This window comes from Merops nubicus, unplaced genomic scaffold (genome assembly GCF_000691845.1).
Source record: "Merops nubicus isolate BGI_N331 unplaced genomic scaffold, ASM69184v1 scaffold6168, whole genome shotgun sequence".
NCBI lineage: Eukaryota > Metazoa > Chordata > Aves > Coraciiformes > Meropidae > Merops > Merops nubicus.
In genome coordinates, this window is record NW_008623847.1 from 1 (window position 1) to 12,665 (window position 12,665).

Sequence of the window (12,665 nt, forward strand, 5' to 3'; positions counted from 1 at the left end):
TATATTTTTTTTTTTTTAATGAACATAAAAGCCTCTGCATTTAAGAACTGCTGTGGCTCTGGCAGTTTTCCTCTATAAACTTCTGCCTGTGATGGCAGCCTTGGCTTAAGAAATTCTTGCCTTCTCCTGCTTCTTTCCAGGTAGCACTTGAGCTCATCACGTTCAGACATCCTGTCTGTGTGTACAGACACTGGTCTGTACATGCAAACCACGCACTGTATGCAACATAATGCTGTGAACTGCCTCACTGAATTGATTCCTAGTAAAAGTAACGCTCTCAAACAGGGGGAAGGAGGAGTATTTTTAATTGGGATTAATTTGATGGCCTGGTTTACAGTGCAAACTCAGAAACTGTCCCACCAGCATGCCTAGGTGGAGGCTGGGATGAGGCAGAAGGTAAAGACCTGCACTGAAGAAGTGAGTGATCAGGGTAGGGCTGGAATCCCTTGATCCAGCTGTGTCACTGGATCCAGCGTGTTGTCAAAGAGCACCCTCAGGTGTGCTTCTCAGTGAGGTGATTCACTGCTTTTGAATGGTTGATGCAGTATGGGTTGTACAGTGATGTTTTAAGGGAGTGATTTGGCTGTTGTTTTATTTCTGTGTTCTGGCTTTTTTTGACAGCTCTTCTGCAACAGAACATCCTTGGCTTGAAAGCAGCCCAAAAGCTTCCCCGTCGTTCCAGCTTTCCATGGGAAACAGCAGGCAGCCAGGAGGTTACCTTGCGCCCCCTGAATTTTCAAATGCTGTGCAAGATGTCTCTCTCTTGTCTCATTTCCAAAATCCAGGACTCCAGGTCATCACCCTGAGCAGCCTGGAGAACTCACCAGCAGAGCCACACCAAGAACCTGCTCTCAGCAGCAGTGTCCGGCCCTACCTGAGCTACAGTGGGGGCAGCAGGGGCGGTGGCTCTCCCCAGGAAGAGAAACACGCTACTTTCCTAGCCAATACTAGCATCTCTCCTAAAACCGTGAGCTCAGGGGCAGGTGCCAAGGACAGTGGCTTTTTGACACAAAACTTTGTTACGGTGGCCCCTGGACACACTAGCCAGAACAGTGTGGGGCAGCAGCACCATGGAGGGAACCTGTACACTCAGCCGCCTCTTCCAGAGAAAAAGAGGTCCTCCGAAGGAGACCGTTCCTTCACCTCCGTGTCACCTTCTTCAAGTGGCTTCTCTAGCCCCCACAGTGGCAGCACAATCAGCATCCCCTTCCCAAATGTTCTCCCAGATTTCTCAAAAATGTTAAGCACTTCCCCAGTGCCAGGTAGGTTCTGCCTTAGAGAAATGCAAAATACGTTAGATTTTATTTGAGTTCATGAAAAGCATTTAGGGAACTTTAAAAGTGGAGAAGGGGGAAGATAAAGCAATGGAATTGAAAAGGCAGAGAGAACTTGAGTGTGGGCAGTAAGTGGCACCAGCTCCTTGGCTTTGGATGTATTATTTGGAGAACAAGGCTGCAGAATTCTTTCTGCACTTCCGTAGATGTTAGCCAGCGGTAGCCTACCATTCAGACTACCAAACCACAACGGAGCAGTGTGGAGTCCAGCTTCTTTTAATAAAGGCTGGCTTCTCTCTGTACTTTACTAGACTTGTGTCAAGAAGAGATAGAAGTGTAGATGTGTATTCATGGGACCTTTTTGAGAAGCTTTGTATTTGATACAGCTTTATGAAAGTAAAAGCTTTTCATATTTTATAGGTTTTGCAAAATGAAACTTCAAGAATGCTTTCAGAATCTTAGTGTACAGTATTATATTTCCTGGTTCTGAAACATTTCAGGGTTTCTCTAAGTTGCCCTTCTAATAATTATTTTTTTAATAACTAAGGTGATTGGAAGTTGGAAAGAAAAGTAAAAAATGCTTTTGTATTTAAAAAACTTCTTGACTTTTTTCTCCCTTTTATTTCACAGAAAACACAACAGATAAACATGTGACCGTAAAATTTGTCCAGGACACCTCCAAGTTCTGGTATAAGCCAGATATTTCAAGAGAACAAGGTATATCAGCTGAGCTGTGTGTTCTGACATATCCATTCACAGAAAAGCTAGTTGGTGAATTCCCCTTAATTTTTTTTTTTTAATGCATACCTAATCTCTAAAAGAAGTACAAGAAGAAATGGGAAACCTATGGGGGCACAGACAACCTTGTTTAATTTCTTTTGTACAAAGGCTGAATTTAAGACTGGAAGGCAATCAAGTAATCCTTAAAAAAATGTTCAGTTAATGAGACGAATTATTAGCCTAACTGAACTAACTACAAAGTAATTTAAATCTGCCTGTAGTAGCTGCTGCAAATGTAATTCACTCAAAAGCTCTAGGTTTTGGAATGACAGATGTGTACTGCAATACCAAACAACTGTCTGGTCTCAGAAACCTTTTGAACAGAAGCGTGCCACTCTGGCATGCTCTCAGCCATCTGTGCTTCCCTGCACAGATATGACAGATTGAGAGATGCTAAATACTAGAGAACAGTTAGGTAGGTAGAAGTCATCATAAAAGCATCATCATCTGCTGGTCATTCTGTAACCTGGATTTCTTTGTCAGCTGAAAGTGATGTACACTATTTTATAAAGGTCATGAAATAACACTCCTGTGTAACAACATCTTCATGATGCACAGTACAGATACAGCACATCTCGATGTAGATGTGTTATTGAGTGAGACAGAGAAAGCTTTTACTCGGTATGTGAAAATGTGCACATGCAAACTAACACCTTGTCCCTGCATAAATAAAGCATACAGGGTGCTTTGCAAATGCAATGGATCTGATGGTCCTTGTGTCCATATTTTAATATTCAGCTATACTGAATTGTATTTGGAGAGTTACAGCAGGATTTTAAACTGGCATTCTTGAAATGTTGTCAGAAAGGAAAACTGACAGATCAGTTCTGCATTGGAAAGGAAGTTCCTACACAACCAAAATAGGCTGCCACTCTTGGCACAGGATGAATTACTCTGTCTGATTCATCGTTCCTCAAATCCTGAGGATGCCTGGTAGAGTGTAGTGGTAAATATGAGCTCAGTGGAATAATTATCATAGAAAACAGATCATTAACTCATCTTTGGATGATGTCTTACTGGTCCTTACAGTCCCCTTCTCTGCTCCCCACCCATAATGAGAACTAAGTCTTTAAATGTTTAAAAAAAAAAAAATTTCTGACTTGATGTGAGTCCAGAGAGTGATGTAGGTAGGTCATGAAGGAAATTTAAATCTAGCTGCTTTAGCAAATGAAAAGAAAATCTTCCCAGCCCTTTAGTATGCCTCTTTTCACTCTGCCAAGTAAAATTAAAGTGTTTTAAGATACTGTTGGGGGGGGGGGGGGAAGCACTTGTTCTTTTTTTTCCTGTGCTTAATAGACTGCTGCTGTGACAAATGATTGCTATTTCCCTGCAGATTTAGAAGTGTTATCTGAGTACTAGTGAGCTGTGGAGTTTCATATACTCATGCTTCATCTCTCAACTCATGGAATGTTCTTATGAAAATGGTTGCTTTCTTCACCATCAGAGAAATGAATACAGCAGAATATATATACATTCGCTTTACTCACTTAAACAAGAGAGACAATTATGTCTGTGTTTTCCTGATCTTCTGTTACTATTCATTTTTTCATGGAAAAATAATGCGTGTGTGTTTTTATGATATAATCATTGCTCAGGCCTTGCAAAATATGGCTTCATATGCTTAATTTCCATGTTCTGTGTATACAGACAGTTAAGGACTCCAGGGTCAAATTTGGGCCTCTTCCAAGGTTTCTTTGAAGGTTTGCTGATCTTTAGAAAATCTGGAAACAAACACAAGTGTTTCCATAGGTTTAAGGGGCGGGGGGGGAAGCAAAGAACTAAGGTTTTATTAAGATCAATTATTAGATGAACGTTTTGCGTTTTTCAAAGTGAGTTTGAAGTTTGGGACTACTAGATTCCAGAGTCTGCCACAGACTCATGCAAAACAAGGGTAGCTTCCCTGAAAATGGTTCCCCCTGGGGAGGACTTCATATCACACTGCCAGCAGAGATCACAGAATATAGGCGTAAAATATTTCAATGCTTGGACAGTCAAAGAGCAAATATCCACTTAGATCCCTTCCCTTGCTTTAAAACTAGTAAGGGAGTGAGACTGTTTTGCAAGGACAGAAACTTAGTGGTGTATGAAAACAGATCTGCTCTGCCTGCTGAAGCTGCATTGGAAAAGAAAAACAATGCTCTTCAGTCAGTGTGGGAATTAGAGGGAGCTGTGCTTTCTGTCATGCTTCTCATAAGCTGACAAAATGTGAGCAGGAATCAGCTTGCTTATGGAAGGGGATTGTAGGAGTCCTGGTGGGACCTGCATGTCCTTCGGAGTTTAAAAATAAGTGGGGATCTGTGATTCAGTCCTCTCTTGAAATAAGTATCTGAGATTTGCACAAGATGTTTGGATCCCCCAAATGTGTGTGATTGTTTTCTACAGAAATGGAAACAGAAGAGAATCTCGTTTCCCTTAGTCTCCTGTTAATTATAGATTTGCATGTCCATACTTCCTGGGTGTGTGCGTTGTTCAGCAGCCGTTTTCCTCTCTCCCTCCTTGCAGCCATCGCTGTTCTGAAGGACAAGGAGCCTGGCTCGTTCATTGTTCGAGACAGTCATTCTTTCCGGGGAGCCTATGGGCTGGCAATGAAGGTGGCTACACCACCTCCTTCTGTGCTCCAGTCCCACAAGAAAGGTACCGTATGCTTTCTATCACTTAAACCATACAGAGTAGGAAGTCCTTATTACTGGGTAATAATCCGGAGGAATCTCCCCTCTTCTAGTAAGTGCAACTTGAATGACAGGCTCCATTTGGTACCCTGTTACATGAGACTGGATAAGATGGCTGTTGTACTTTACAGTTTCACCATATCTTGTAAATTTGTGTTCACTGCGGCTATGCATGTGTTGTACCTTATCAACCTAATAAAAAAAAAAAAAGTCATCTCAGTAATGGATCCTCCCTAGCAATCAGAAGTCTTCATTTGATCCACATATCACCATGTAAAGCTTTTGCTTGGCTGGAAAGTTGAATATTTTTGGCCACAAGGTATTGTTTTGAGACAGTTCTACATTGGTTACAAATCTGAGGATGTTCCCTAAGGAAAGATGATAGTTGTTTAAAAGAAGTGATGAAATACACCTACTCCCCCAGCTCCAGTGCTTCCATATATAACTGGTGCCTGTTGTGAAAGGTAAAATGAGAAGAACATACAGAAAGCATTAATCAACGTATGGAAACTCAGCAGACAGTATCTGTAGTGGTCTTGGCTCCATTTGTGGTACTGCAAGGGTAGTGGGATGACTTTCATGGCTGCTGTTTTCTTTTCACAAAGCTTACTATGTTTGATTATTATGTGTTACCTGGTGAGATAAGCAGCTGAGATCACAGTGAAGCAGAAATTCTCAGTGTTGTGGTTATAGAAGTGTGGTTTTGTCTGGTTGTGGTTGGTTGGTTGGTTGGCTGTTGGTTTCTTTCCTTTTAAGATTTCATGCTTACTTTGAGGCAAGGTTAGCAGTCCTCCTCCGTCACAGTAACCCTTTCAAAGTCTGTATGCTTAGTCTGGTATCTTGAGTGAATTTCAAATAGAAGTTTACTGTGTACTCCTTATTTCCAAGAATCATCAGCACATATTTGGTTATGCACCTAGGTAATGATAGTAACAAGGAGGCAAATGGAGTGTGGCTGTAGGTGTTTTTAGTCAACTTTTTTTATCATCAGACCAGTGAAGTCCAGGAAGACATCAGACTACTAGCCAGTTTGTTAGTTGTACTACAGGTGAGTAGTAGTAAGAGAAAGTTGTAGTTGAGACTGTAGCATTCTTCCAGTTCTTCCTCTGTGATATTTAGCTTTTTTGGTTCCCACTGTTTCATCCCAGAAGGCACAAATTTGTTCAGTCTCCTGCAGGGTTTCTTGTTCCAAGGTTCCCCTTCCCGCATACCCTTGTAGTTATTTAGTTTTAAGATAGTGAGAGCATAGTTGCAAAAAGTGAGCTGTTTGAAAAATTTATCTTTGCAGTAATTTGCTTGTGTATAAGTTTTTGCTGTCCAGATTAATGCGTTCATCTGTATTAGCCTGAAAGTCAGCCCTTGGTGTCACGTGTTGCCTGGACTGTGGCTGAGGGATCATAATCAAAGGGAGCATTTGTGTGTCTGTCTCTTTTGTTAAGGTTTGAATGGTTGGATAGCTTTGTCCTGGTGCTATGAAATAACCTTTTAGTTACATAGAGAGATTCAGTTTGTAGTCAGATGTGAAATACCATGAACCAGTCTTTCAAGCAATAACAAAGTTGTCTTAATTTTATGTGTGCATCTGTATGTATGTGTTTAAAAGAATGCTAAGTCTCAAGGGAGTTTTTTTTTATGCCTCTTGGACCTTGAATCTCAATACATCCAATTTAACAATTTCTACTTGTTCTAGATTGCTGGGAGATAAAAGCTGTACTTAAAATTCTCCTGAAACCTGAAGGTTTAATGTAATTATTTGTTTTCAGGAGCAAAGATGTAGTTTAAAACTGCAAACATTTTAAAACTTAACAATTCACTGAGAGAATTAGCATCGTCTTTTGTGTAGGTAAATCTTCTATTGTTTTAATCTCCAAAGGTTCTGTGACCAGAACTGTCACTAGAAATTTAAGTATTGTGTCGTGCTTTACTCCCTTATCACACTGGATACAAGTTCTCCTCATAGGCAAATGTATCAGAATTTCTAACCATTTGTTTTTCACATTTATTTACCTATCTGTAGTTGGGACCATATTTGGACATTTTGGACACCAAGTGTATATTTGGATGTCAGTGACTTATGATTATAAAACCTTTTCCTCTTTGTCTAAAGCAAACTATTGGTTTGTTTGGTTTTTTTTGCAAAATGGCCTTATTACTACAGCTTGTAACCTTGCAGCAGAGCAGGTCTAATGTATTCTTTGCATGCTGTATATAAAACATTTGGTGTTAATGTGGAAAACTGCTTCATAAAGACCTGCTAATTTGTGAGGCTGTTGTCTGTTCATGCTTTGTTTCTTGAGCTTTCTTTTTCTTTTTTCAACGCAGTTGGAGATCTGTCAAATGAGCTTGTAAGGCATTTTCTGATTGAATGCACTCACAAGGGGGTGCGCTTGAAAGGGTGCCCGAACGAGCCATATTTTGGTAAGTACCATGCATCACAGTGACACAGAAAATGGAAACAGTTTGCATTTGCCAGGCCTGTTTTCTAGACTTGTGTGGAGTGCAAATGAGAGAATACTTTGCTCAAGTCCTGCTGGGACCCATTCTAAGATTGTAGGAGCCTTGTACACATTTACTTTAAGTATATGTGCAGGGCTCTGTCTCGCACAGATACACATGATCAAACTTAACTACTGCTACCAATGCCACTGCAGACAGCTGAGCTAGATGGCCATTATGGGCCTTAATGATCCAGGGCCGTTGCCTTATTTTGTCCTGTGGTATATTTATACTAGCAGGCTAAAGTGACACCAGAGTGAGGCATTCACAAAGCACATTATTATCCATCAGCCTATCAAAAGTAATATGATAAAAGCACATTACCTGTTGTGGCAGACAGTGAAACACTACCTGGCTCCTCATTCAGTTGTCCTCCTCGGTGGGCAGGAAGGGAAAATAGGATGAGAAAGCTCATGGGAAGATGAAAAGACAGAGAGATAGCTACCCAGTTACTACTGCGGGCAAAAGAGACTCAATTTGGGAATAACAGCTTATTTTTTTGCCAATTAAAATCAATACTCAGGTAGTGAGAAGCAAAGGCAGACATGAAAATAACACTTCTTCTTTCCCTTTTCCCAAGCTCATCTTCACTGCTTCCCCTAGACTCCTCACTCCCAACAGAGGTGGTGCAGGATGTGGTGGTGGGGTTTATGGTTCTTACAGAACAGTTCCTCCCTGCTGTTCCATCCTTCTCCCACTTTTTCCCTGCTAAGGTGTGAACTTTCCCCGTGGGCTGCCATCCTTCAGGAAAACCAGTCTGCTCCAGCATATGGTCTCTGTGGACCACGGTTCCTTCAGGAAGCAGCCATTTGTTCAAGGCGAGGTCCTCCACAGGATATAGGGTGGGGGTTGTCAGCTGGGGTGTCTGGAGAACCTCTTTCTCCTTCTTCTCCTCTGACCATCATGTACCCTCTGCTGTGTCTCACCCTTTTTGATCCCTTCTTGTCTCTGTGCAACCTTTTCTGCCCTTTCTTAGGTACACTTTCCCAGAGGCATCCTACCCATGGCTCAGTGGTGGGTGCCCTGCAGTGGGTCTGCAGGAGCTGGCTGTGGCCAGCATGGGGCAGACCCTGACCTCTTCCCACAGAGGACACCCTGCATCCCTCCCAACCCCTTGCTACCAGCCTTGTCACATGCACCAAATAAGCCCATGAAAGGATCATCTACCATAAAATGACCAAGTGTAAAATGACAAATCCTATTTAAAATAAAGGTGGATTTAATTTTGTCCATGTTTGGCATGAGACTTCTTTCAAACCAATTTTTAGCCCAGTACTGAGATGAAGTACCTGTTCATGGCACATAGGTAGCCCTATGAACCATTTAGTTTGAACATCTCATCTTTCAATGTATGCAGCCCCAAAATTGCCTCACAGAATAGATGGACAGGCAAAATTACACACTTTTATGGATAAGACAACGAAGGACTAATAGTATCAACTGGTCTTTGCTTTTCTGTAAGACCCTGCAGAATTGGGTCATCTTTCCATTTCAGAGACGTTTTTGATAGGATCTAAAATGCAGTTGTGTTTGGTTGAACTGCAGTTTTTCACAAGCACAATTACAAGAGTTAATGTATGTTAGTGAATAGGATTGAAGGGTGGCTTTTTGTACAAACTGATGAATGTTTTGTGATCCTCGCTCCTTATAGTCTTACAGGCTCGTGTCAAAGATAACTAATATTTAATTACTTTAATTAAGCCAAGTCTAAATGGCAGAAGTAACTTTGATTAGAAAGGAATAATTTAATAGAGAATGCTACATACATCACTGCCACATTGAATGTTTTTGTCTAGACCATCTTCCGTACTTTTGAAAGCACAAAATAGAAGTGTGTGTAGACAAAGCACCAGACAGTGGAGACTAGGTGGCTGAGAAGCGGAACTCACTTTTTTCCTGCCTTATCACATAGCATTGACCCTTTGTGCTGTTACCATCTTCATAAGATTTTATTACATTTAATGTAGCAGAAGTTAAGAGCATTGAAAGGACTGACTTCTGTATGTTACCGGTTCTGTCATTTTTGTGCTTTCTCCATATAAAACAAAGCCATTTAGGTTGGGATTTAAACACTGTCTTTAAGCAGGGAAGGGGAATGTGTGATTGTGGTTAATGTTGAAATACATTCAACTGGGACAGTGCTGGGAAACAGGAATATGCTGAAGTTCACAAAAAAAGATCTTGGCTTAGGTGCCAAGAGGATTTTTTCTGAAGGTTGAAGGGCAGGCCCCTTGGTCTACAAAATGCTTGAGAGCAAACATAACTGTTAAGTATTCTTGTCCACGTAGTTAACTGTGCCTGTCTTGTTCCTCTTGACCACAGGGAGTTTGACAGCTCTGGTGTATCAGCATTCCATCACTCCACTGGCATTGCCCTGCAAGCTCCTCATCCCAGACAGAGGTACGCCTGTTAAAGTACAGTAGAGAGAGACTCTGCCAAGCTCTGCTTCAAAGTGCTAGTGTCTGAGGGAGAGGCAACATGGTCACTAGTTGAGATCTAAGCAAAAACACCTCGGGAAGGGAGCTGTGTTTTGTAAGTGGTTCTTCAGTGCTGCTGACGGCTCTTAGCCCAGCAGCAGTTGTGAGCAGACTAGTACTGTGATGTTCCAGTCATAAACATACATGTGTCGTGGAAGTCCACACAGTAATCGGTCGTGGGGGAAGGCAAAGGTCCTTCTCAGGTATGAAATGATGCTCTTGCATGGTTAGATGTAACCGCCCATTCAGGCCTGGGTGGCAAAAGGGCTTTAGGGAAGGTAAAGAACAGACGGTGCCCCGAGTGTGACACTGGCAGGAAGGAAGTAGCAGCTTACACAGGTCCAAATATTGTTTAAATAAATGATCAGAAAGCCTGTGTTGCATCAGGGGACTGTACTTTTAATTTTTGTTACGGTCATTTCATAAACCACTCTAAACAGCAACATGCAGCTATATTTGCCCCATAATTCAGTTGTCTGTTACTCTCCCCCATGAAGCTGACACCAGATGTGTTACTGAAATGTTAAACATTCTTGTGGTTTTCTACTGAACTCTTTAAACTTTTGTTAAAGGCCATATGTCAGTGTTCAAACATAGTATTTAAATTATGCAAATACATTAATAAAACCATTTTAGCATGAAAACATGCTATCGTAGATGTGACCAGAGATCTCTTTATATGGCAAACCAGTGTGGTAGGTAGGCTTGTTCTCCTTATCCTCCTCACCAAAAATGGAAAGCTCCTTCTGTTCTGGCAGAGGTGCAGGGCTGAAACTTTGCTTTGTCCCCAGTAAACATACCATGGTGAAATTTTGTTTTGGATTTCTTTTTGCGTCTGATACGATCATGCATTTCAAGGTTATCTTCTGTGGTTGATGATTCTGCGCACAGTGCATGGAGTATTTAAAGCATATGGATAACTCTGAACATGTGAATAGTGTCTCACACCATACTGCTGCTCTTTTCATTATTTGAATGTATTCAGAGACAGCAAGCATTGTGTTAAATATAAAAGGAAGTGAGATTGTCTTATGTGCATTTATATAACTGAAATACTGATGGAGTTTTCTCACTAGTTTTAACAGGACTGGGAGATTTCTCTCTTAATACACTGCTGTCTTAATTGTTCAGATGTTGTTTTCTACATAAATATGAAGAAAAAAGGATTATGTTGTCATCTGAATCAAAATACAATTAATTGATTTCATTGTAGAAACACACAAGCCTTTTTGCCTAACTTAGGCAAAGTTACACAATTACAAAAATTAAATGATATTATTAAATTGCAGTATTTAAGAAATTTTGAGATTGTAATGAGGGAATGCAGCTATTAGTATTTTTTAATGTGACATCATGTGTGTCCCTGCAGCATATGCTATGTAGTTATATCTCTTACTGTCAGGAAATGAAAGCTTGAGCATTCCTACTGCAACACTGGAAGCAAAAACCTCATGCAGCACAAAACTCACATGGATTATTATACAAGGTTGTTTGTGTTTCTGGCCGAGAGTTGTCCAGTACCAAAGCTAAACTCATACTTGACTATGTGCATTGATTTGTCAATTCAAGTGCAGACAAGAGATGGACAGTGTTTTGTGTTTGCAGATCCCTTGGAGGAGGTCGCAGAAACATCTCCACAGACTGCTGCAAATTCGGCGGCGGAGCTTCTCAAGCAGGGTGCAGGTCTGTTAAACTTTTCCCTTGCATTTGACTGTCACCAAACTTCATACCTTACAGACTGGGAGAGGCTGAAGCTTAGGCTGGACTGAAGGGTGTTTAAAGGGAGCTGTTAAAATTTACAGTGCTGTGTAATAGTGTAAAGGGCACTGTGAGGGATGTGTACCCTGTTCTTTCTTTTTTTTCTGCAACCAGTTCTACAACACTGCGTTCCTTTCCAGTCCTGAGAGTATGAGGTGCACACAGGTTGGTGCAAGCACAGCAGTTTTTAAGCAGTGACATTGCTTTCATAACTGATGAACTTAGAGAAGATAAACTTCTCAAACTGTGGTTGCAGAGAGTCATAAACTATGTCTGAGGTGTGCAAAAGGCAGCTAAGGAAAGTGTTCAGTAGGGTTAAATTCTCGGCATAGGGGTCAACACCACCACTGGAAAATGCTTACTGTCCTATCAATCTGAAAAAAACAAACAAACAAACAAAACAACCAAAAATAAAATCTTAAAACTATTGCCCCATGCTTCACTTGATGCTGCATGTGGTTAGGAAATGTCCAATGTCTTTTCCATTGGGTGCTGTTGTATGGATTCTCATGCATACTGCTGCACCCATTATGGCAGGTTGTCTTACCATGAGCTTATTGAGGTGGCAGACAAACCCTGACAAAATCACCTCCACATGATGTCACTCTAAGCATTGGTACCATCTGTATCACTCCCAAGTAGAGGTATTTGCAGCAGCTGCGATAGGGATGTGCTCTGCTTCTCATCTGCTGTGTTTGTGTGCAGCTGATCTAGAGACAGCTAGTGAAGCAGCCTCTCTGAAGAAGTGTGATGGAATCTCTTAGGATCCACTCTTACTGGACCTCGTGCTCTGAGTACCCCTTCACAATCTTAAGGCTCTCCTTAGTAGAAATGCAGCCACTGTTTTATTCTCCTCTACAGTGGGCATGCTCAGAGACTCCTGTCCACACCCTTCCATGGTCCCTGGTTTTCAGGCTGCTGTGAATACTCCTCAGGGTCTGGCTCCGGAGTTAGTCCCATTAAAACAGGAGAGTATGCTACATCAGCCACTCTGCTGTGAGTTTGCCTTAGCACTGGAGCCACAGGCAAATATGTGGTGGCCAAGCATGCCTTTTTAAGAATGCTGCCTCATTGACCTCACCTATTTTAGGGCACTTCTGAAGGGGGCAGAGAAGCTGAGCCGCTCTGGAGAGAGAGTGTGTTGGTCCTTGATTGTGCAGCAGTCTGCTTTGACTTAAAAATTTGAAGTACTACTTGGAGTGCTGTAATCA

General features: G+C 41.5%; 1 protein-coding gene across 1 annotated transcript in view; it reads left to right on the forward strand.

The window, feature by feature from the left end:
* Positions 1-621: 621 nt before the first annotated feature.
* The window catches only part of LOC103777659 (tensin-3-like), a gene marked incomplete at its 5' end in the record, with an annotated part of 17,057 nt that continues 5,013 nt past the window's right edge, over positions 622-12,665 (forward strand). Inside the window, 6 exons of the mRNA XM_008945218.1 lie at positions 622-1,262; positions 1,905-1,991; positions 4,557-4,688; positions 7,046-7,141; positions 9,542-9,619; positions 11,302-11,379. Coding sequence (XP_008943466.1) covers positions 622-1,262; positions 1,905-1,991; positions 4,557-4,688; positions 7,046-7,141; positions 9,542-9,619; positions 11,302-11,379 — 1,112 coding nt within the window. The remainder of the gene's footprint in view (positions 1,263-1,904; positions 1,992-4,556; positions 4,689-7,045; positions 7,142-9,541; positions 9,620-11,301; positions 11,380-12,665) is intronic.